This window comes from Mesoplodon bidens, assembly GCF_964165515.1.
Source record: "Mesoplodon bidens genome assembly, chromosome: 6".
Classification (NCBI taxonomy): Eukaryota; Metazoa; Chordata; class Mammalia; order Artiodactyla; family Ziphiidae; genus Mesoplodon; species Mesoplodon bidens.
Window position 1 is genome coordinate 8,696,920 of NC_138162.1, and position 24,621 is coordinate 8,721,540.

Consider the following 24,621-nt stretch of genomic DNA (forward strand, 5'->3'; position numbering starts at 1 on the left):
TGTTGAGGTAGGTTCCCTCTGTGCCCATTTTCTGGAGAGTTTTTACCATAAACGGGTGTTGAATTTTGTCAAAAGCTTTTTCTGCATCTATTGAGATGATCATATGGTTTTTCTTCTTCAATTTGTCAGTGTGGTGTATCACATTGATTGATTTGCGTATATTGAAGAATCCTTGCATCCCTGGGATAAATCCCACTTGATCATGGCGTATGATCCTTTTGATGTGCTGTTGGATCCTGTTTGCTAGTATGTTGTTCAGGATTTTTGCATCTATATTTTTCAGGGATATTGGTCTATAATTTTCTTTTTTTGTGATATCTTTTTCTGGTTTGGGTATCAGGGCGATGATGGCTTTGTAGAATGAATTTGGGAGTGTTTCTCCCTCTGCAATTTTTTGGAAGAGTTTGAGAAGGATGGGTGTTAGCTCTTCTCTAAATGTTTGATAGAATTTGTCTGTGAAGCCATCTGGTCCTGGACTTTTGTTTGCTGGAAGATTTTTAATTATGGTTTCAATTTCATTACTTGTGATAGGTCTGTTTATATTTTCTAATTCTTCCCAGTTCAGTCTTGGAAAATTGTACCTTTCCAAGAATTTGTCCATTTCTTCGTGGTTGTCCATTCTATTGGCATATAGTTGTCTGTAGTAGTCTCTTATAATCCTTTGTATTTCCGCAGTGTCAGTTGTGATTTCTCCTTTTTCATTCCTAATTTTATTGATTTGCGTCTTCTCCCTTTTTTTCTTGATGAGTCTGGCTAAGGATTTATCAATTTGGTTTATCTTCTCAAAGAACCAGCTTTTAGTTTTATTGATCTTTGCTATTGTTTTCTTCATTTCTATTTCATTTATTTCTGCTCTGATCTTTATGATTTCTTTCCTTCTACTGACTTTGAGTTTTCTTTGTTCTTCTTTCGCTAGTTGTTTTAAGTGTAGGTTTAGATTGTTTATTTGAGATTTTTCTTGTTTCTTGAGGTGAGATTGTATTGCTATAAACTTCCCTCTTAGAACTGCTCTTGCTGCATCCCATAGGTTTTAGGTCATCGTGTTTTCATTGTCATTTGTTTCTATGTACTTTTATATTTCTTCTTTGATTTCTTCAGTGATCTCTTGGTTATTTAGTAGTGCACTGTTTAGCCTCCATGTGTTTGTGTTTTCTAGGTTTTTTTTCCTGTAATTCATTTCCAGTCTCACAGCATTGTGGTCAGAAAAGATGCTTGATACGATTTCAATTTTCTTAAATTTTCCGAGGCTTGATTTGTGACCCAAGATGTGACCTATCCTGGAGAATGTTCCATTTGCCTTTGAGAAGAAAGTGTACTCTGCCACTTTCGGGTGGAATGTTCTATAAATATCAGTTAGATCTGTCTGGTCTATTGTGTCATTTAAAGCTGTGTTTCCTTATTTATTTTCTGTTTGGATGATCTGTCCATTGGTGTAAGTGGGGTGTTAAAGTCCCCTACTATTATTGTGTTACTGTTGATTTCTCCTTTCATGGTTGTTAGCATTTGCCTTATGTATTGACTCCTATGCTGGGTGCATAAACCTTTATAATTGTTATATCTTCTTCTTGAATTGATCCTTTGATCATTATGTACTTTGCCTCCTTATCTCTTGTAACAGTCTTTATTTTAAAGTCTATTTTATCTGATATAAGTATTGTTACTCCAACTTTCTTTTGATTTCCATTTGCATGGAATATCTTTTTCTCTATCCCTTCACTTTCAGTCTGTTTGTGTTCCTAGGTCTGAAGTGGGTCTCTTGTAAACAGCATATATATGGGTCTTGTTTTTGTATCCATTCAGCCAGTCTGTGTCTTTTGGTTGGGGCATTTGATCCATTTACATTCAAGGTTATTATCGATATGTATGTTCCTATTACCATTTTCTTAGTTGTTTTGGGTTTGTTTTTGTGGGTCTTTTCCTTCTCTTGTGTTTCCCATCTAGAGAAGTTCCTTTAGCATTTGTTGTAAAGCTGGTTTGGTGGTGCTGAATTCTCTTAGCTTTTATTTGTCTGAAAAGCTTTTGACTTCTCCATCGAATCTGAATGAGATCCTTGCTGGGTAGAGTAATCTTGGTTGTAGGTTCTTCTCTTTCATCACTTTAAGTATATCCTGCCACTCCCTTCTGGCCTGCAGAGTTTCTGCTGAAAAATCAGCTCATAACCTTATGGGGATTCCTTTGTATGTTATTTTTTGTTTTTCCCTTGCTCCTTTTAATATTTTTTCTTTGAATTTAATTTTTGTTAGTTTGATTAATATGTGTCTTGGTGTGTTTTTCCTAGGGTTTATCCTGTATGGGACTCTCTGTGCTTCCCAGACTTGCGTGACTATTTCCTTTCCCATGTTAGGGAAGTTTTCGACTATAATCTCTTCAAATATTTTCTCAGACCCTTTCTTTTTTCTCTTCTTTTTCTGGGGCCCCTATAATTCGAATGTTGGTGCGTTTAGTGTTGTCCCTGTGGTCTCTGAGATTGTCTTCAATTCTTTTCATTCTTTTTTCTTTATTCTGCTCCTCGGCTGTTATTTCTACCATTTTGTCTTCCAGCTCACTTATTCGTTCTTCTGCCTCAGTTATTCTGTTATTGATTCCTTCTAGTGTATTTTTCATTTCAGTTATTGTGTTGTTCATCTGTTTGTTCTTTAGTTCTTCCAGATCTTTTTAAACATTTCTTTTATTTTCTCAATCCGTGCCTCCATTCTATTTCTGAGATTCTGGATCATCTTTACTATCATTACTCTGAATTCTTTTTCAGGTAGATTGCCTATTTCCTCTCCATTTATTTGGTCTTGTAGGTTTTTACCTTGCTCCTTCATCTGTGACATGTTTGTTTGCCATCTCTTTTTTTTTTTTTTTTTTTTTTAATGAGTGGGATTGTGTTCTTGTCTTACTGGTTGTTTGGCCTGAGGCTTCTAACACTGGGGTTTGTAGGCTATTGGGTAGAGCTGGGTCTTGGTGCTGAGATGAGGAACTCTGTGAGACCTCACTCCTATGAATATTCCCTGGGGTCTGAGGTTCTCTGTTAGTCCAGTGGTTTGGACTTGGAGCTCCCACCGTAGGAGCTTTGGCCCGGCCCCGGGTTCATGAATCAAGATCCTGCAAGCCACCTGGGGTGGCAAAAACCACAGCAATAACAAAGTAAAAAATAAACTTAGACTAGGAAACTAACATATATGTTAGGAAAAATAGAAAAATAAAAATATAGATGAATCAACAACTGGAAGGTACATCACTACCACAATAGTAAAAAAGAGGAGGAGAGAAAAGAGAAAAAAAAAAAAAGGAGGGGAGGCCTGACTGTGGAAGGCGGGGCTTAAGCAAGGGTGAGGTTTGGGTGGTGGGCGGGGGCAATGCTCAGGACCCACAGGGCTGGAAAAGGCCCTGGGGGCTGTGGGGGTGGGGCTTAGGCTCAAGGAACAGAAGGGGCCCAGGTGTGCCCCACACCCCTGGTCTCAGAGGGCAGGGGACCTCACCTGGGAGCCCAGCAGGCTTCCTGAGCTCAAGTGGGCGGGGCAAACGCCCTCCACTCCTCTCCCGGAGGGCCCCTCCCGCCTGCCTCTCCTGATCTCCCCAGCCTCAGGGGTGCCGATCCTATCTGGCCTCCACTTCTACTGCCCCCTCAGTCCCCCTACATCCTACTGGTTCACTTTGGGGTTCCTCCCATCTCCTTGGGTGTCAGCGTCCCCCCACCAGTGGCCAGCAGGTGCCCTAGTTGTGGGGAGACACTAACTCTGCGTCTTCCCACACGGCCACCTTGACCTGGCAAAGTATGTTTTTGACTTGGTCATTCTGGATACTGTGGACATATGATGACCAATTTGACTGCTTATTCTACTATTCCAGATATTTCAACTCAACTTGCCAACAGGGTGCCAATCACAGTAGTTAAGCATGAACAGTGAATACTAATCAAAGGGGAAAGAATGAGCTGATTGTGGCTGTGTTTGAACAGGAAATTCCTCTGGCCAACTCTTGCGTCTCTTCTGTATGTGACTTGGGGTTCTGGGTTGCTATGTTGCTGGTGGCAGCAGATGCTCCACTGGCCACAGCTGAAAGGTTTATGGTTTGTTTTTTAGTGTCAGGAAGTAGGTGTGAAGTAGGTATGAAACCTTTTGATATTTGCTGCCATTGCCAAAATGCCTCTACTATGTCCTTTGTACTCTGTAAGGATCTCCCTACTCGAGGACTTTCATCAAGTGCCACATTCCCAAATGCAAGTTTTCCTCAAAAACACCCATCAAGACAAACCAAAAACCCTCTCTCTCATCCAAGCTCAGTATCTTCCCTAACTCTAAGGGATCGCTGAAATCCAGGGTTAAAAATTCAAATGACAGTTTAAAATAGACTGACAAAATATTCATTATTATAAAACTAAAGGTAGTGTAATGAATGTTAAAATGATGGATTAAAAAGAGCAGCAGCAAAATGGTTATATCATGCATCAAAAAGAATAAAATACCTGGGAATAATTCTACCTAAGGAGGCAAAAAACCTGTACTCTGAAAACTGTAAGACGCTGATGAAAGAAACTGAAGACAATACAAACAGATGGAAAGATACACCGCGTTCTTGGATTGGAAGAATTAATATTGTTAAAATGACCATACAACCCAAGGCAATCTACAGATTCAATGCAATCCCTACCAAATTGCCAATGGCATTTTTCACAGAATTAGAGCAAAAAAATTTTTAAATTTGTATGGAAACACAGAAGACCCCAAATAGGCAAAACAATCTTGAGAAAGAAGAACAAAGCTGGAGGAATCAGACTCCCTGACTTCAGACTATACTACAAAGCTACAGTAATCAAAAGAGTATAGTACTGTCACAAAACAGACATACAGAACAGGATAGAAAGCCCAGAAATAAACCCACACACTTATGGGCAATTAATTAATCTATGACAAAGGAGGCAAGAATATACAATGGAGAAAAGATAGTCTCTTCAAAAAGTGGTACTGGGAAAACTGGACAGCTACATGTAAAAGAATGAAATTAGAACATTCTCTAACATCATATACAAAAATAAACTCAAAATGGATTAAAGACCTAAATATAAGACCAGATACTATAAAACTCCAAGAGGAAAACAGAGGCAGAACACTCTTTGACATAAATCACCACAATATGTTTTTAGATCCATCTCCTAGAGTAATGGAAATAAAAACAAAAATAAACAAATGGGACCAAATTAAACTTAAAGCTTTTGCACAGCAAAGGAAACCATAAACAAAATAAAAAGGACTGGGAGAAAATATTTGCCAACAATGTGACTGACAAGGGATTAATTTCCAAAATATACAAACAGCTCATACAGCTTAATATCAAAAGAACAAACAACGCAATCAAAAAATATACAGAAGACCTAAACAGACATTTCTCCAAAGAAGACATACAGATGGCCAACAAGCACATGAAAAGATGCTCAATATCGCTAATTATTAGAGAAATGCAAACCAAAACTACTATGAGGTATCACCTCACACCAGTCAGAATGGCCATCATTAAAAAGTCTACAGGGCTTCCCTGGTGGCGCAGTGGTTGAGAGTCCGCCTGCCGATGCAGGGGACACGGGCTCGTGCCTCGGTCCGGGAAGATCCCACATGCCGCGGACCGGCTAGGCCCGTGAGCCATGGCCTCTGAGCTTGCGCGTCCAGAGCCTGTGCTCCGCAACGGGAGAGGCCACAACAGTGAGAGGCCCGCATACCACAAAAAAAAAAAAAAAAAGTCTACAAATAATAAATGCTGGAGAGGGTGTGGAAAAAGGGAAACCTCCTACACTGTTGGTGGGAATGTAAACTGGTGCAGCCACTTTGGAGAACAGTATGGAGCCTCCTTAAAAAACTAAAAATAGAGTTGCCATATGATCCAGCAATCCTACTCCTGGGCATACACCTGGACAAAACTCTAATTTAAAAAGGTACATGCACCCCCCTCTGTTCACAGAAGCACTACTTACAATTGCCAAGACAGGGAAGCAACCTAAGTGTCCATCGACAGATGAATGGACAAAGAAGATGTGGTATATATATACAATGGAATACTACTCAGCCATAAAAAGAATGAAATAATGCCAGTTGCAGCAACATGGATGGACCTAGAGATTATCACACTAAGTAAGCCAGACAGAGAAAGACAAATATCATACGATACCACTTATATGTGGAATCTAAAAAAATGATACAAATGAACTTATTTACAAAACAGAAACAGATTCACTGACATGGAAAACATACTCATGGTTACCAAAGGGGATAGGGCGGTGGGATGGTGGGGGGGAGAAAAAAAGAAAAAGAAAAAAGTCTCATAGTGCAATTTCATGTTAACTTGCTCACTAATTATACAATAAAATTGCTGGAAGGACTTCCCTGGTGGCACAGTGGTTAAGAATCCGCCTGCCAATGCAGGGGACACAGGTTCGGGCCCTGGTCCGGGAAGAACCCACGTGCCGCGGAGCAACTAAGCCTGTGCGCCACAACTACTGAGCCTGCGTGTCACAGCTACTGAAGCCCGTAAGCCTAGAGCCCGTGCTCCACAAGAGAAGCCACCACAGTGAGAAGCCCGCGCACCGCAACGAAGAGTAGACCCCATTTGCCGCAACTAGAGAAAGCCTGCACACAGCAACGAAGACCCAATGCTGCCAAAAATCAATTAATTAATTTTTTAAAAATAAATAAAATTGCTGGAATAATTTTTTTTTAAAGAAAAAAAAAAAACGGTTACATCAGAGCATCCTGTCCTGGAGGAGTGGTGAGTACAGACACACCCCCAGCTCAGCAAAGGGTGGGGGAGTGCTAAAAATTGTCCTTAATCAGGGAAATGAAAACACCAGAGCTATGCCGTAGGGCAATCACTCTATGGGAGGTGTGAGGAAGACAGTAAGACCAGAAGCAAGGAAACCAGCTAGAAGATGAGGATGTTATCAGGTCATAAATCAGAGGGCCTGGCTTACAGCGATGGCAGCCTCTGCCAGCCCATTTGAAAATTAAACATTTTTTCATATATTTACTCATTTAATCCTTACCATAAGAGGCAGGTCCAAGGCTGAGCCCGGGAGTCCACACTCTTAATCTGCAAGGGACACTGCCCCTCATTTCTTGGCCTGTGGTCCCCATACCAATTCAGGTCGCGTGTACTGAGACCCAACAGCTACCTGAGGTACAGGCTGGGGTGACAGTTTCTCACAAGGACTTTTTCCCTTGGGGCTCCCCCAGGCTGAACAGAGATTTTCTGACGAGGGACACTTGCTGGCTCTCTGATTCCTGTGAGTAGCTGAATTCCAGCCCCCCAAGTGCAGGCATTAGAACCCCTGCCCCCCGCCAGCTGCAAAGGTCTCCACACAGCGCCTTCTCTGAACTCTGCTCGCTGTGCTGACTCTGAGAGCATTCTTTATTTCTAGCACATGGTGACTTTCCTTTCTTGGCTTCTGGTTCAGCTTTGCTTCTTGATTTTTAATTTGGTTTATCTATGTCTGTGTGTTTGAAGCAGGCAGTTGGGAGGGAGGGGCTTTCCCCCTCATCACTCCGTCTACCATATTACCTCAAAGTCCAAAATAAGTCTGCTCAGAGAGTCTCTGGGCACTCACGATCACTTCCTGGAAGCAAACTTTGATTTCAGACACGCCAAGGGTGATCGGTCAAAGGAGCACAGGAGCAGAGAGGTCCGGGGAGCAGGCACAGGAACGTGGGCCTGGGGCTCCAGAGACAGCGGGGCGAGAGCAAGGAGGCAGCCACCACCGGGGCACAGAGGACGTGGATGAAGCCCTCCAAGCTGGGGAGAGCCCCATGGGACAGGAATCGGATTGGGGAAGGTGAGAGCTGGGTCAGAGCCTTGCAGCACACGTACAGCCAGTGGGTAAGAGGGACAAAAGCAGTCAGGGAGGAGCCAGCTGTCAGAACAGCGGGAGAACCCCAAGCCAAGCAAAGAGAGAGTTTTCAAGAAGGGGGTGACAAAAGTTGTGGCAAAGTCAAGGAAGAGGAAGGTGCAAATATCCGCAGAACTCATAATTCTGAGAAGCAGTGCAGGCAGGGCTGCCAAGGAATGACTGGGGGATGAGTAATCGGAGGCTGCAAATGTCAGTTTCCTCTGCCTTCCCTCCCCCACCTCACCTCCCACCTGAGACAGGCAGCCCATGCCCGTCACCACTTTCTCAACAACATTAGAGGGGCCACTGGGGCCCACATCAGACACAGGGAAGGAGAGGCGCTTCCCGCATGAAAGACTAAAATCCAAAATACGTGAACCCCACACATCTGCCTTCCTGGGAGATTTGCTCAACGACCCTGTGCCCCCAGATGCCTGAAGTGAGAGCCCTGCTCCCAGGAGGGTTCCCCTTCCAGGCCACCACCCTGCAGACCAGGCCACCTGACCCACCGGCTGTGACTTCCTCCCTGCCAAGTTCTTCAGTTTTCACTTTGCTGCTGCAGATGAGTCAAACTCTCTGGATGAATTCAGTAGGAAAGAGCAAATCATGATAGGAAAGTGCCCAGAGCAAGCAGAGTGTGTGTGTGTGTGTGTGTGCGTGTGTGTGCGTGTGTGTGCATGTGTGTATGTGTGTACACATGATGTATAGCATACAACTGTAATTAATGAGCGAATCACCAGGAATTCCATACCCCCCAGGTCACTCCTATATAAGTCAGGCTCCTCTTGGGATCACCCTAATCAGAGAAAAGTTTTCACCCTCTTGCCAGCTGCTCAGGCCCCAAACCTAGGGATCGTCCTCCAGTCCCTTCCTTTCTTCACCTCCGACATCCTATCTGGCATAAATCCTGCCACCTCTGTCTTCAGAATGCCTCCCCTTTCTGCCTCCTTCTCCCCATGTCCACTGCCACCTCCCCGATGCCAGCCAGCATCACCTCACTCCTGGATTCTGCCCTAACCCTCTAACCCGGCCTCATTTCCACTCTGGCCCCCATGCAATCCCAATTTGCTATTCACATAGTAGCAACACTAATTTAAAAAACAAAAGCAACTCTAAAGCAGACCATGTCTGTCTCCTGTTTAAAACCCTTCACTGCCCTCAGAACAGAACCTAACTCCTCTCTGGGCTGAGCCCTTCCCAGATGGCCCCGCCGCCCGTCCACAGCACCCTCACAATCTCCCTCAGGCCTGCTGCGCTCCAGTCACACTGGCCTTGGAGTTTCTTCCACCGTGGCCTCTGCACTGGCTGTGCCCTCACCTTGGCGTGGCTGGCTCCCTCTTGTCACTCAGGTCTCAGACAGGCCTTCCCTGAACACCCAGTCAGTCCCTATCGCATCCTCCTCTTTTGGTCTCCAGCATCACTTTTATTCCTATCTGACAGCCCTTGGTTCATGACTTCATGCATTCAACAAACATTTATTGATCACTTTTTACACCAGCCAGACTAGGCACATGTTTATTCTCCCACAAAAACGTGTCCGTCTCCCCTGGATAACATAAAAGCCCATGAAGACAGGGGCCTTGACCATAGCCTCGGGTCCTGGCATGGAGCAGGCGAGGAGGTGTTCAATAAATACTTGATTTGCAGAATGAATAAGAGCCACACAGTATGTGTGCTCAGGAAATCAGAATTGACCGATAGGATTTCTTGCTTAGGTCTCATGGCTTTGAGGCAGCCAATATTCCAAAGCAGGCCCAGTGTTGGGATAAATCAGACCCTATCTGCGTTTTTCCAGGCCAGCAGAAGGTGACTCCCTCCCTGTTTGTGCATCTAGCAAGCATTTATTATGGGCCTACTATGTGAGAGCCTATGTGCGAGGTCAGCCTCTGCCCTGTCCCAGCTCACCCAGCTGCTGGTACTCAGCAGCCTGCCATGGACAGGCCGACAGGCTGCCCTGCCTACCAGCTAATGACCAACTGGCCCTCACTGAAGGCCATCCGTAGTGAAACCACGCGGCAGGTCTCTTCCCACACCTGTGACCCCCTTCCATCCAGGTTTCCCAGATATCCAGGGTTTCAATGCAACCCCAGCGACTGCATTCAGCGAGCTGGTCATACACTGTCCCCAGGGAACTGTGTGCCAGCCTCACTTCTCCAGCCCCACTTCCCAAGCAGTGTGTGTGCCTGCTTTTCCCTGCCCTGTGCCCAGCCTGATTCCAACATCAGGTTCCATCATAGACAAGTCATCCAGCAAATGGCCAAGCACACGGACTATGTGTCCATCAAGGCAAAGCTACATCACATCGGCTCTGGCACTCATCAGCTCCATGATCTGAGACAGGTTACTACAACTCCTGGAACCTCAGTTTCCTTCTCTGCAAAACGAAGACTATTAAAATTCTGACCTTTGGGGCTGCTACGGCTGGTGGGCCTGCTCCTCCCTGCTCTGCAGGGCCATGAGATTTCACCAGTCCCAGATCAAGGGACAAGTGCGGGGAGGGGAAGCAGCAATTTTTTGGCAGCGTTTCAGTGGCTAATCTCATTACTGGGAAAAGAAGTAGCAAAAGAAGGACACAATTCAGCACAACAAACATATACAGTTCAAACGACCAGTGTAAACTCAGTCATTTGGGATATGGAGACAAAATCAGTCTGCACCAAGACGGGAGGTGATCAAAGAGGGAGGCAGACCTGTGAACAAAACTGCAGAGCAGATGCCCTGTGTGCTCTGTCGCAGCAGGTGTAGAGAGAGTGTCAGGCATATAGCGGCATCGTCGGTTCTCCTGGGCTGGGGGATTTGGATGGAGGAGGAAGCTGGCGAGCTTGGCCCCCACCATTTCCCAAGCGCTCTGCACCAACCACTGTCCTTGGACTAACAGGACAGGTGGGCGCAAGGGGAGAGTCTGGTCTGAAGCAGGCTGAACGGTGGGTTTACACAGAACAAACAGCTCCCCACACACGACCTCGGAGACGTCATGCTGAATCCACGCGGTGTGTATCACCTCCTCTCTCCCTGACACAGCCTTTGGCAGTTGCCATTCTTACCTCCTAGGATGCTGCATCTCCCCACCTTTTGCCTTGCTAAGTGGCCCTCTGTAACCAAGGAAACAGTCCTGGCTCTCAGCCCTTAGGAGGCGATGGGAGATTTCTCAGAAGAAGAACAGTTGTTGTTGCCCTGGGTCCCCCGTCCTTTGGTGACGTGTAACCGCAGCTTCCTGTCCTCTCCCTGGCTCCCACCAGCTAGATGCCAAAGTCAGCGGTCAATCCCAGGGAACCAGAGGAGCAGCGGAAGCCATGGACTAACCAAGGAGTAAGTGGCCAAAAGGCAGCCTTCAAGGCCTGGCTGCAGCTCTCTGGCTCTCTGGCTGTGTGTCCCCTCCCTGGGGCCCTCCTCTGACTTCCCTTCCCCAGATCAAGGGACAAGCAGGGAGAGGGAAAACAGTTCTTTTCTGGCAACATTTCTGTGGCTAAGCTTATTACCAGATATTAATGGCAAAAGAAGGGTGCACGTCAGAGGCCAGCAGCCAGGCCAACAGCAGCCACAGCCAGAACAGAGGCTCAACGGCCTGGGGCAGCACCCAGAGTCTGCTGATCTCACCTCTAAAGTTCCTGTTGGAGCACTGTGTATAGAGGAGACAAAACAACAAACAGGCCCGCTCTCTTGTTTTGACTGACAAGGCATCACTGGAACTGTCCGTGTTGAGCTCCGTGGGGTGTGGTGGGTAAGCGCAGGGACTCCGGAGCCAGACTGCTCCGGTTTGATTCCCGCTCTGCTTCTTAGCTGGGGAACCCTGCATAAGTCATCCCACCTCTCTGTGCCTCCTCTTGATGGTGGGTAGCTGTCAAGAGGAAATGAGGGGGCTTCCCGGGTGGCACAGTGGTTCAGACTCTGCGCTCCCAATGCAGGGGGCTCGGATGTGATCCCTGATCAGGGAACTAGATCCCACATGCATGCTGCAACTAAGAGTTCACATGCCACAACTAAGGAGCTGGCGAGCTGCAACTAAGGAGCCCGCCCCCGTGACTAAGACCTGGCACAACCAAATAAATAAGTAAATAAATAAATAATTTTTTTTTTAAAAAGAGGAAATGAGTTAATATAGGGAAAGCTTTTAGAGCAGTGCCTGGCAAATCTGTAAGGAAGAACAGCTGACCCACGGGGCCTAAAAGGGAGTTAGGTGAGGAAGCTCATGCTTTCAAACGGGTCCTGGGTGGATATTTCATTCCAGGCTCTCTGAGGAGCTGTGGGAGATTTATCTTCATTGCAGCAAAGACCTATCAATGGCAGTGATGATCCGGCCACCCTGGCACAGGACTCTGCCGAGCCACATGGAGCAGTCCTGGATGTTGTTCTGGCCCAATGCTGCCCCACCATCCTGGGCAAGGCACAGCATCCTGAGGAGAACGCTGTCCAAAGCTCCATGGATGGGCCCTGCCCATCCCTGAGTGGGTGGTATCTCTGTGCTGGCCCCTCATGCTGACTCCCTGCTGCCCTCACTGACTGTGCCACTTATGGGGTCACTGAGAGTCCCTGTGTTACTGACAGTAAGGTCTGTGTACCGTGAGATTCAGCATTCCTTCTTCTGGGCCCACACAGAGCTCCCAGCAGTCCAAGAAACAACAGCAGCATCTAAATGATGGAAAATTCATTTGAAAAAGAATCTCCAAGCAACTTTTGAAAAAAGCGTCATGGCTCAGATGGACTCAGGGAATCACAGGGCTGGCAGCAACCACAGAGACCAGTGGCTTCCAAACTTGCTTTGACCTCCAAAGCCACTGCTCAACTGAAGTTCACCCAGAAGCTCAGGACATAGAACTGATGCAAACAGAGCTGCTCTGGCGGGAAACCGTGCTCTGGAGGTCTGCTTGGTGCCCTCCGTCCTCTCCCCCAGCCCCTGCTGGCCCCAAGTCAGTTCCAAAGAACCCCTGGGCTCCACAAAGCACTAACGGAGAACCACAGATCCAGGCCAACCTCCCTAAGTAGATAAGAGGAGACGAGTCCCACAGAATCACTCTGCACAGACGGTGCCTGAATGCAGACCCAGTCTTTTGACTCCAGGCTAAAACCTCTCACTCCACTTTGCTATGGCTTGATCTATGGAAAATTGCAATTTAAAGAAACAAGGCTCACTTCTGACAACCTACAACATAATCCCTAAGTATTTTAAAGGCCCCTGAACTAGCCAAGTCTGAAACAGAGCCCAGCCCCGCAGACTGGCAGAAAGAAGTTCGGAAGTGAGTTAGTTGCGGAAGCACAGCTGACAACTCCATACAGTTTCCTTCAGTTCTGTGGGACATAAACAGGTCTTGAAAGGCTTGGGCTGTGTGGCTGTGAGAGACCCCAGATCAGGCGGGCCAGGAGGTGAATGCTAATGAGGGATGGAAATAGCAATGACTTCCCCCGTCAGGCGCGGTGCCAAGCTGAGGAGGATAAAGAGGTCTGAGATATTTTCAAAGTATTTTTACAGCAGAAAAACTTTCCTACAGACTCAATTATATAACTATCAGACTCCACCTCTGAGCTGAAATTATCCATGGCCTTCAGGAAAAAAAAAAATTATTTTTCCCTACATGAGGGTCACAGGTTCCTCCAAAGAAACTCTTAGCTGTACGGCCATCAGCCCAGCGCAACTGCGAGGCTTCCCAGGGGCAGTTTGAAGTGGAGGGCAGACGTCATGCCACTGACCCCGCCATCATACATGATGTTGTCAGGTCCAGAAGGGTCCCCAGCCACGCCGGCTTCCTCACAGCTTCCCTGTCCCAAAACGGGGCTGAGGTCACTGAAGGAGAGAGAGTGGCCACGGGACACTTCATTAACCCACAGTCATCCTCCGTCGTTGGCAAAGGGCAGACCGAGAAAGCCTTCTGGGGCTAAAGGAATGGAGAACTTCACCAAAGAAAGGACGGCCCGAACCAAAGGAACAAACTTAGGAAGATTAACTTACAGCCCAGGTTTTTGTCAGCCTGAAGATGGGTGCACTTTGTAATGCTGACACCACAGACATGAGAGAATGAAGGTTGTTGAGTTCTAGAAGTTTCTGAAAAAAAAAAAAAGATATGGAATAGATTATTTTGCTGCTATAAACAACAGAACAAAAACATGCTCAAGTGTTACCAAATATTGTCATATTTATGAAATTCAATTACACTTAAAAGTATCTCATGTAGAAAATACAGTTCTAGGAAGTTCACAGGAACCATATGCTCTTTTTCTTTCAGATTGTCAAAAGGTGAGTCTGCATCTAAAACATTTGCAAAATTCCGTAAGCTGACTAGTCTGGCTGCTGGACAGAAACATGGCTCGGGATGAGGTTTGATAACGTCCTTTCTGTTCTTTTTTTAGATGAATCTGAACTGTTCCAGCAGGCCTTTGTAAACCGAAACCTCTGCTGTGCCAACAACATCAACATGGGTCTACTGCGATTACCTTCACACCCGGAAGCGGGAGGCTGAGGAAAGATGTTATCAATCTGCACGATCCCCTCAGCTGGGCGCAAGGAGCTCCTGCTTCCCAGCCACTTGGCCATGCTTCTCTGAACCAGACCCCAAACTAGTGAGAACATTTGGATTTAATTCCATCTCAGACAAGTTCCTTACCACGGAGGGCAACAGAAGGAGACACAGGTGAGGGTGAGCACAGAAAAATGTAATTGCTCTGCTCTTGGTTTTATGCTGAAGGAAACCTGCCAACAGGACCCGGGTCCCACTTCTCACTCCCAGGAGCCAGTGAAAGTTGTGTAGCTGGCAGGCTCCACAGAACCAAGAGGCCTGGTTCCAACCCTGGTTCCCACTACTGGTGTTTCCTGTGGCAAGTTACCTAAGCCTTCTGAGCCTCGACATCTTCATATTTAAAACGAGGAAGGTAATCACAGCACCTCTGCTGCGTGGGACGGTGCACGTAAACTGCTAGACCAGTGCCTGGCACCCGGGAGAGCGGGCAGTGCGGCGTGGGCTGCTTGTTCTTTGTCAGGAAGACTTGTCCCCAACCCCACCCCACCTGCATGTTCCCACAGCAGCCTGTGCATTTCCTTAGCCCACTGGACTGTATTTGCTTGCACTTGCCCCTCTCTCACCCTGGACCGTGTATTCCCTGAGAGCCGGGATGAAGCGGTATCTACCATCATACCCCTAGGACCTAGTACAGCACAGAGCAGGGCTTAGTGAAATGAACAAATCCACGAAAAGCCCTTATGCCTAGTCCTCACGGCTCTGTTCCTACCTGGAGATTTCTCCCTTACCACACAAGTTAATACTGCATTTCATACATCTCGTAATATTCCCTAATCGTTTGCTGTGTCTAATAATAGATTCTCTGAGTGAGCTGAATTTCATCCTTTGTATCTGAATGGCTATGCCTGTCACAGAATTTCTTTTAGAGGTGAAGGTTCTCTGGGAGATTATCTAATCCACCCCTTTCCCATTTTATAGATGGGAAACCAAGGCCCAGAGAAAGGAAGAGGCTCGAACAAGAACATACCCAGGGCACAGCGCCAGCATGATGATCCACCATCGGAAGATGGCAGAGCTTAAGGAGGAATCGTTTTGGATCCCTTGGGTGGGGACTGGAAACTTCCACACTGAAAGCACCAGGTGGGCTGGAACTTCATCCCACTTTCTCTCGTGGCCCAGCACGAACTCACCGAGAGCAACAAGTATCATTAAGCCCAGCAACAGTTCCAGGCACTTCAGAATGCACAGGACGTAAAAGTGTCCATGCCCCTAACATACTTAGAGCTGGATGAACACAACCTTGCTGTGAGGAGCAGCAGAGCAGCTCTCTTGAAGGCAGAGCGACATGCTCCGACTGACCGTGGGGCCTGGGCGTGGACACCCACCTCTCTAAGCCTCCCCTTCCTCCTCAGGAAATGGGATAATAATAATGTGAGCGTCAAATGCAATCATTTCTGTAAAGCAGCAGCTATGGCGCCTGGCCAGAGAGGGGCCGCAGTGAAGGTGAGCTGGCCTAGGACCTTGGTGGGAAGACAACATGCACACACAAAGCGGGCAGTAAACAGACAGGACGGTGCTCCGCTGAGTCAGGCGAGCCCCGTGGTGGGGAGCAGTGGGCTGGGTGGGGCTGGCAGGACTGTGTAAGAGATGAGAGTGGTCCAGGAAGGCCCGTGGGATCACAGCCTGGGCTGGCAGAGATGAGGGAAGAGGAGGGGAAAGTGGGGTAAAGACGTGAGCCTGGTGCCCAATAACCGGGAAGGACCAACCCTACCAGGGCAGGCCCAGGGGGTGGGGTCGGGGCAGCAGGGCCCGGGCCTCAAGCGCAAGAGTGGGTGGGGTGAGCTCTGCTGACCGCGAACAAACTGTGCAGGATGACTAAAAGCCATCAACTCCCAGCACTGGCTAAATCTGAATAGGAGGATGAATGGACCCCAGAGGTAGCTGCTGGGGCCTCGTGGAGAGTCTGTGAAAGGCCAGCTATAAAGAATGGTTGGCTGCCAAAACCACAGGGTGGAGGGCACCTGCCTGTGCATGCACAGGGGCTGGGAGGCCGAGCAAGCAGCCAGGCTAGTCCCACAGCTGCCTCTGCCTGGGGAAGCTGGGTCAGAGCCCCGTGTCTGAACCCTGCCCCGCTCATCCAGAGCAAATCAGCTCCCAAAGTACCAAGGAAACACCTTTTTGCGACAAAAAAGGAAGGAAAGGAAGGGGGAAAGTCATAATAAAACAGCTTACCTTGGCTATTTTCACAAAATGGCTCAGGATTTCTGCCCTTATTTTTAAAGTCTGTGCTGTTAGAATTTCTCGTACAACCCAAAAACTGACCTGTAGAGTCAAACACAGACACAGACACAGACACACAGACACACAGACACACACACACACACCAGAAAAGTTGTTAAATACCGGACCAACCAAGTTACCCCGCCCACTACTTCTATGGGATTTCTAAGAGGCTGGGAGACTGAGAGAGCAAACCCTAGGGTTGCAGGAGGTTGAGGGTTCCTTTATGACACCCAACCCTACAAGTGGGTCCCATGCCATCAGCACCAGCTCTCCAACACGCATAGTGGTGCTGAGAGAAATAAGTACTCCCATCATTAGCCAGGGGACTTATTGGGCCTCCATCGACATATGGGTCTCCCTGAAGGTGCTTCAGGAAATTTTGAGATGCATCAGACAGGATTTCTGCTCAGAAGGATCCCAGTTATGGGGAGACGGATGGATGGATGGACCGATGGACAAATGGCCAGACAAAGGGATATGCATGCTGGCAGTACCACCTATGAGAGCCATATCCCCAGCCAGACCCAAGGCAAGAAGGACTCACCTATATTCGCACAATTATAACAAATTTCATTTTCTAGGAGAGGTTTGTCCAATAATTTAAGTGATACAAAAACATCTCTCAAAGTTCTGTAAAGCAATGCAGGTAAAAGGGCATGTTTTTCTGGAGACAGCATATGCCAAAAGGATATACTGGTACTTTTGGTTCAGAATATCATTCACACTTGACCATCCTCGAGCCCCTGAGTCCTTTGGTGGGAACAAGAAAGTCATCCACCAGTGTCTAGTTGACTCACACGATGCCTCAATGAAACAAGAGGAGCTTCATGCTAAGAAACGCTGGGCAGTGGTTTGCTTTCCTGTTTATGTTTCATGACTGTAACAACAGCTCTATGTGAAACATGGATGCCCAAGAGTGCAATGACAGCCCCGCAAAGAAAGGAGGAGAGATGGGCAGAGAACAGGGGAGACGTGGATTGAAAAGGAAGGCTAAGCATCTAAAACCTCTAAATTTTACAAAGACTAAAATAGTTAAGGACAGTCCAGAGTTATCAAAGCATGTTTACTGCTGCAACCAAAATGTATTTCCCTTCACTGAAATACTATCACTTTTCACTGAGAAAACAAGAAAAGATTAAATCACCAAGAATCAAAATTTGGCTTCTTATATTAAGCAGGAATACTATAGAAAAGTTTTCTCTGTGTAATTGTGGTTGCCTCCAGGACATGCCTGGGTTTCCATAGAATCATTTTTTCCAAGGAATTGCCTAAAATTAAGTTCAGACTCAAATGTTACTAGCCAGTTACAGAAGAAAGATTTTCCATATAGCAAGATTTTTTCTAGGTGATATGCCCATAAACCTTATATTTTAATACATGCACACTTTATGCCACATAAATCTCAAGTGTGATAGTTTATATGTATAATTTAATAGATTCTTATGTGTCAAAAAAATCACACCTATTTAAAGCATAATTACGGAACGTGGCAGAGTTGACTCAGGTGGTGTTCAGAGGCAACTCTGGATCAGTTCACTTCAGCAGACTTCCACGAAGCCCTTACTGTGTGCTCCAGGCACTGCGAGTCCAGACCTGTCAGTCCAGAAATCACTGTATTAAAAGGCAGCTGGTGATCATGGCCATCAAAGAAGTTCAAACCAAGTGAACTGGAGTATGGGGGAGATAATGAGAAAAGAAGGCTTCCTAGAGGAGGTGGGCCTTGAAAGATGGGTAGACCCTCAACAGGTGAGGAGACCAGGGAGAGCTGAGCGGGTGGACAGGACTGGTGTTGCAGGCGCCCCGTGGGGTTGGGGCGGAGAGGGAGACTGAACTTAGAAGGGAAGGGGGTCTGGAGAAACAAGGGGACACTATGCTGAGCAGGGGGAGTTCCAGAGGCTTCTGAGCACAGGAGTGACAGGCTAGACCCTTTTGCAGGAGCAGGGACACCCATCAAGAAGCTGAGGTGATGGTCTAAGTGAGAGATGGGAGGCCTGAGCAAGGGCAGTGTTGAAGGAGATGTAGGAAAGGGGCAGAGGAGAGAGACATTACAAGGGGAGAATCACCATGGTTTTAATTGTTTTTTAGCTACAAAATTTAAGAGAAGGTTAATGCAGAAAACAAAGGGACAGAGATAAGCACAAGAGACAGAAGTCATTTGCAAGCTCATTCTCACATACAGACCCCCGTGATAAACATTGTGGTATGTGTCCTTCTTGGAACATATGTTTGTCATGTCTCAGAACGTATGACTGTCTAGTCATAGAACATGTTTCTCTTTTTCAATTAAATTGGTATATATTAATCATACTATCACAAGAATTTTTATAAATCTATAAGAATATCAACATATTTTTTAGCAGTTGCCAAGCATTTCATCTTAGGGATGTCTCATCATTAAGGAACCTCCTACTGTTGGGTAGCTTATTTCGAATTATTTTGTTGTGATAGACAATGCTGTGGTGAACATATTTATACATATATCTTTATACATTTTTAATTAAGGTCTGAGGATAAATTCCTGTAAGGTGGAGTGAATAAAAGTATGTGTACCTTTTTTCAAAAGTATATATTTAAACACTTGGCCTCCAAAAGTTTTATTTGTTGATCCATAAAAATTGGAGCAGGCTAATACCAGTTATTACAGCTCTTTCTTTCTTTACTAACCTAGTGGACAAACTAATGTCTCACTGTTTCTATTTTACATTTCTTTCATGACTCCTCGGTTAACATTTTTTGCACGTTTTTTTTTCAGTTTTTTGTTGCAAATATTTATAGGCCATTTGTATTATCTGCCTGTGAATTACATGTTCAGGTCCTTCCTCCACCTTTCCGTTGGGACACCTGTCCTCTGACTCTGGATTAGTAAAAGGTGTTTATTTTAAAGAGAATACATTATCCCTTTGTGAGTCATACAGTGTGCCAAGAGTGTGGAGAAACTGATACTCATACACTGTTTGCAGGGGTAGAAATTCACAGGACCATTTTGAAGAACCACTTGAATATATCTTTCAAGCTGTTAAAAGTTATATTCTCCCTGGAATGTTTATCTTACAAAAATACAGGAATGTAGAGTGATATACATACAAGGGTTCACTGAAGCACTGTTTATAAAGCAAAAGAATATGCCCACCAGTAGGGAGCTGGTTGCATAAATAATACGATCACCTCAAACTCTGGAAGGAAGTCGCTATGGAAGGAAGGAGGCAGTTGTGCGCCACCTTCTTGAGGGCAAGGTATCTACACAGATTCTTTGGAATTCTTCTGCATAGGAGGTTTGTCTAGTCTCCCCCATTTATTGATTCCATCATTTGTTTACCTCAGAATGGACTCGTGGATATTGATTTTATACTTTGAGGTTTTGATCCACTACTATGTTATGTATCTCCGTACTCCAATCATTCCAGCTTTGGCCACAGAGAGCTGGCTTCGACATGCCCCCAGCATTGTTCGGTTGGTCGGTTTGACGCCTCCTTACTTTCTGGAACTACAAGATGCTACCCCCTCATCCTGTACACTTCTTGTCCCAGCCCGAAACCAGCCATTTCTCCAAGGAGCCTTGGTTCCTTTTTAAAAAAATATTTTGTTTATTTATTTACTTATTTATTTTGGCTGCGCTGGCTGGGTCTTAGTTGCAGCATGCGGGATCTTCGTTGCAGCATGCGGACTTCCTAGCTGTGGCATGCATGTGGGATCCAGTTCCCCGACCAGGCATCCAACCAGGGATCGAACCCGGGCCCCCTGCATTGGGAGCACAGAGTCTTACCCACTGGACCAGCAGGGAAGTGCCCCCTGGTTCCTTTTATTAGATAATGGTATTAGAAACCAAGATCTGGGAGCTACGTGTGCTTGTGCTACTTAGGTATCACTGTTTCTAGGTCCTCTCAGATGCAGAGCAAGGAAATGTTGTGTGTGTGTACCCTAACTCTTGTGTATATACATACCTAGAAATATTTCTATATGTAACCATCTGTATCAATATTAAGCTAAATATGACTTACTACTAATGTCTCCACCTCCAATCCATTACCATATGGATCATTCTAGCCTCCTCTTGCTTGTCTACAACTTCCCACTCCAACAGGTGGGAGAAACCTGGGTCCCACCATCTGCCACCCATTTCCTTAATTGTTCAATTCCAGTGCTCATGCATAATGGCTCCAGATTTGTTACCCATCCGCCTTTGGGAAATAACTTGATCAGAGTACAGTGCTTATATACAGTTCCTTTTGTCTTTAATCTTTCAGGCTCCCTCATTTCCAGAGTTACTTAGGCCAGCACCTTTTCCCCTCACCCTTCTCAGGGAGGTTGTTTCATACATTTATAATCCAGTTAGGTTCGCTTGTTCTGTTCTACATTCCATCCTAGGACCCCTTAATCTCCACAGTGATTAAAATGTGCATATTTAGCACTAAGCTGTAAAGTTCTATGGGTTTTCACAAACGCACAGTGGCACGTATCCAACATTATAGTATCATACGGCATAGTTTCACCACCCTGAAAAATCCCCTGTTCTTCACCTACTCAAAGCTCTCCCCTTCTGACACCTCTGGCAGCCACTCATCTGTTTACCATCTCTATAATTTTACCTTTCCAGAACTCTTTTTCAGCATTTTCCAGAACGTCAAAAAAAAATGGGGGAGGTAATCACACTTAGGTTGCCTTTTCAGACTGGCTTCTTTCACTTAGCAATATGTATTTAAGATTCATCCATGTCTTTATATGGCTTGATGGCTTTTTTTTTTTTCGGATGAATACTATTCCATTGTATGAATTTACCAGTTTGCCTATCCTTTCACCTATTGAAGGACATCCTAGTTACTTTCAGTATTTGACTATTATAAATAAAGCTGCTATAAATATTTGTGTGCTATTTGTGTATCTGTGTGTGTGTGTGAATATGTGTATGTGTGTAGATGTAAGATTTCAAATAAACTGGATAAATATTGAGGAGTTCAATTGCTGGATCGTACCATTTTTCATTCCCACCAAAAACAAATGAGAGTTTGTGTTGCTCCAATTACTTGTCAACAATTGGTACTGTCAGGTTTGGTGAAGTTTTTTGTTTGTTTGTTTTGGGGTTTTTTTTTCAGCCATTCTAATAGGTGCGTAGTGTTTGCATTTCCCCGATGGCAAATAATGCTGAGCATCTTTTCACGTTTATTTGCCCTTGGTTACATCTTTTTGGTAAAGTACTTATTCAGATATTTGGCCTGGTTTTTTTTGTTTTTTTGGTTGCGTTGGGTCTTTGTTGCTGTGCGCAGGCTTTCTCTAGTTGCAGCAAGCAGGTTTCACTTCATTGCAGTGCGCGGGCTTCTCATTGGGGTGGCTTCTCTTATTGTAGAGCACAGGCTCTAGGCACGCGGGCTTCAGTAGTTGCAGTGTGTCGGCTCAGTAGTTGCGGCGTTTGGGCTCAGTAGTTGTGGCTCGCGGACTCTAGAGCACAGGCTCAGTAATTGTGGCACATGGGCTTAGTTGCTCCGCAGCATATGGGATCTTCCTGGACCAGGGATCGAACCCGTGTCCCCTGCATTGGCAGGTGGATTCTTAACCACTGCACCACCAGGGAAGTCCCTGGCCTGTTTTTTAACTGGGTTGTTTTCTTTTTTCAAGATTTTTTTTTGATGTAGACCATTTTTAAGGTCTTTATTGAATTTGTTACAATATTGCTTCCATTTTATGTTTTGCTTTTTTTGGCCACAAGGCATGTGGGATCTTAGCTCCCAGACCAGGGATCAAATCTGTACCCCCTGCATTGGAAGGCGAAGGCATAACCACTGGACCGCCAGGGAAGTCCCTAATTGGGTCGTTTTCTTATTGTTAAGTATTAAGAATATACTTTGGATTCAAGTCTTTTATCAGATATGTGTTTTGCAAATATTTTTCCCAGTCTGTGCTGTCTTTTAATTCTCTTAAAAATGTCTTTTGCAGAATAGAAGATTTTAATTTTAATGAAGTCCAACTTACCAATTTTTTCTTTCATGGATTGTGCTTTGGTGTTATTATATCTAATAACTCATCACCAAAGGTCATGTAGGGTTTTCTTCTACGTTTTCTTTTAAAAGTTTTATAGTTTTGTCTTTTACATTTAGGTCTATGATCAATTTTGAGTTAATTTTTTTTTTTGTGGTACACGGGCCTCTCACTATTGTGGCCTCTCCCGTTGTGGGGCACAGGCTCTGGACACGCAGGCTCAGCGGCCCAGCCGCTCCGCGGCATGTGGGATCTCCCCGGACCAGGGCACGAACCCACGTCCCCTGCATCGGTAGGTGGACTCTCAACCACTGCACCACCAGGGAAGCCCTGAGTTAATTTTTATGAAAGGCCTAAACCCTTGTGTCTAGGTTCATTTTTTCACATGCACAAAAACAGTTCCAATTGTTCCAGCACCATTTGTTGAAGAAATTACTCTTTCTCCACTGAATGCCCTCATGTATTTGTCAAAGGTCAGTTGACTATATTTGTCTGGGTCTATTTCTGGGCTCTCTAGTCTGTTTCATAATCCTAGACATCTATTCTTTTGCCAATACCAAGCTGTCTTGATAGCTTTACAATCAGTCTTGAAATCAGGTAGAGTGAGTCCTCCAACTTCATTCTTTTTCAGTATTGTGCTGGTTATTCTACATCTTTAGCCTTTCCATATAAACTTTAGAATCAGTTTGTTGATATTTATAAAATAGCTTGCTGGGATTTCAATTAGGATTGAATTGAATCTATAGATCAAGCTGGGAAGAACTGACATTTAACAATGAGTCTTCTAATACATGAAGATGGAATACCTCTCTATTTCAATCTACTTTGATTTCTTTCATCAGTGTTTTATAGTTTTCCACATATAAAACCTGTACATACTTTGTTAGACTTATACCTAAGTATGTCTTGATTATGTGTGTGCTACTGTAAATGGTGGTTTTTTTTTTAAATTTCAAGTTCCAGTTCTTCATTGCTGGTATATAGGAAAGCTTTCATATATTGATCTTGTGCCCTGCATCCTTGCTATACTCCCTTATTAGTTCCAGGAGTTTTAAAAATAGATTTCTTTGAGATTTTCTGTATAGATCATCATGTCATCTGTGAATAAAGACAGTTTTATTTCTTCCTGAAGCAACACAAACTTTCACTCTTTGCTGGTGGGAATGCAAAATGGTAGACACGATCCAGCAACTGTACTCCTGGATATTTACCCAGTTTATTTATTTATTTATTTATTTATTTATTTCTTTTTGCGGTATGCGGGCCTCTCACTGTTGTGGCCTCTCCCGTTGCGGAGCACAGGCTCCGGATGCGCAGGCCCAGCGGCCATGGCTCACGGGCCCAGCCGCTCCGCGGTATATGGGATCCTCCCAGACCGGGGCACGAACCCGTATCCCCTGCATCGGCAGGCGGACTCTCAACCACTGCGCCACCAGGGAGGCCCTACCCAGTTTATTTGAAGTCTTATGTCCACACCAAAAAAAAACAGCATGCATATGTTTATAGAAGTTTTACTCATAATCATCAAAAACTGTAAGTCCTTCAGAAGGTGAATGGATAGACTAGTAAATCCATACAATGAGCAGTACTCATAAAAAAGCCATCAAGCCATACAAAGACATGGATGAATCTGAAATGCATATGGCTAAGTGAAAAGACAGTCAGAAAAGGCTACATATATATGAGTCCCCCCCCCTTTTTTTTTTTTTTTTTACATTCTGGAAAGGTAAAACTTTAGAGATAGCAAGCAGATCAGAATCTGGACTACTGCCTTCCTCTCCATAGCAAACCCTGCCTTATTCCTTGGGTAACATCAACATCACTGTGAACGACCATGGTCACTTCAGCAACTGTTACCCACCTATCACTCCAGTCACCCCCTTCTCCAAATTACCCAGGACTGCCCTGCATCAGAAACCTGAAGTTCCAGTCTCGGGCCACAACTTTTAACCTTCTAATCCTCACCTGCCCCTTGACCCCAGCCCCACTGCTGTGCTCATCCTTCCCTCTCACCACGCCTTGGAGTCCTTGGTGGCCCTTTTCCTCTTGAGCAGACGGATC

General features: G+C 45.4%; 1 protein-coding gene across 7 annotated transcripts in view; it reads right to left on the minus strand.

Annotated features, from left to right (window-relative positions):
* The window catches only part of RALGPS1 (Ral GEF with PH domain and SH3 binding motif 1), a 286,463-nt gene that overhangs the window by 165,036 nt on the left and 96,806 nt on the right, over positions 1-24,621 (minus strand). For all 7 annotated transcript variants that reach the window (XM_081238238.1, XM_081238237.1, XM_081238240.1 and 4 more), the window contains 2 exons: positions 16,540-16,629; positions 13,803-13,895 (listed from right to left, as the gene is read on the minus strand). In XM_081238238.1, coding sequence (XP_081094364.1) covers positions 13,803-13,895; positions 16,540-16,629 — 183 coding nt within the window. The remainder of the gene's footprint in view (positions 1-13,802; positions 13,896-16,539; positions 16,630-24,621) is intronic.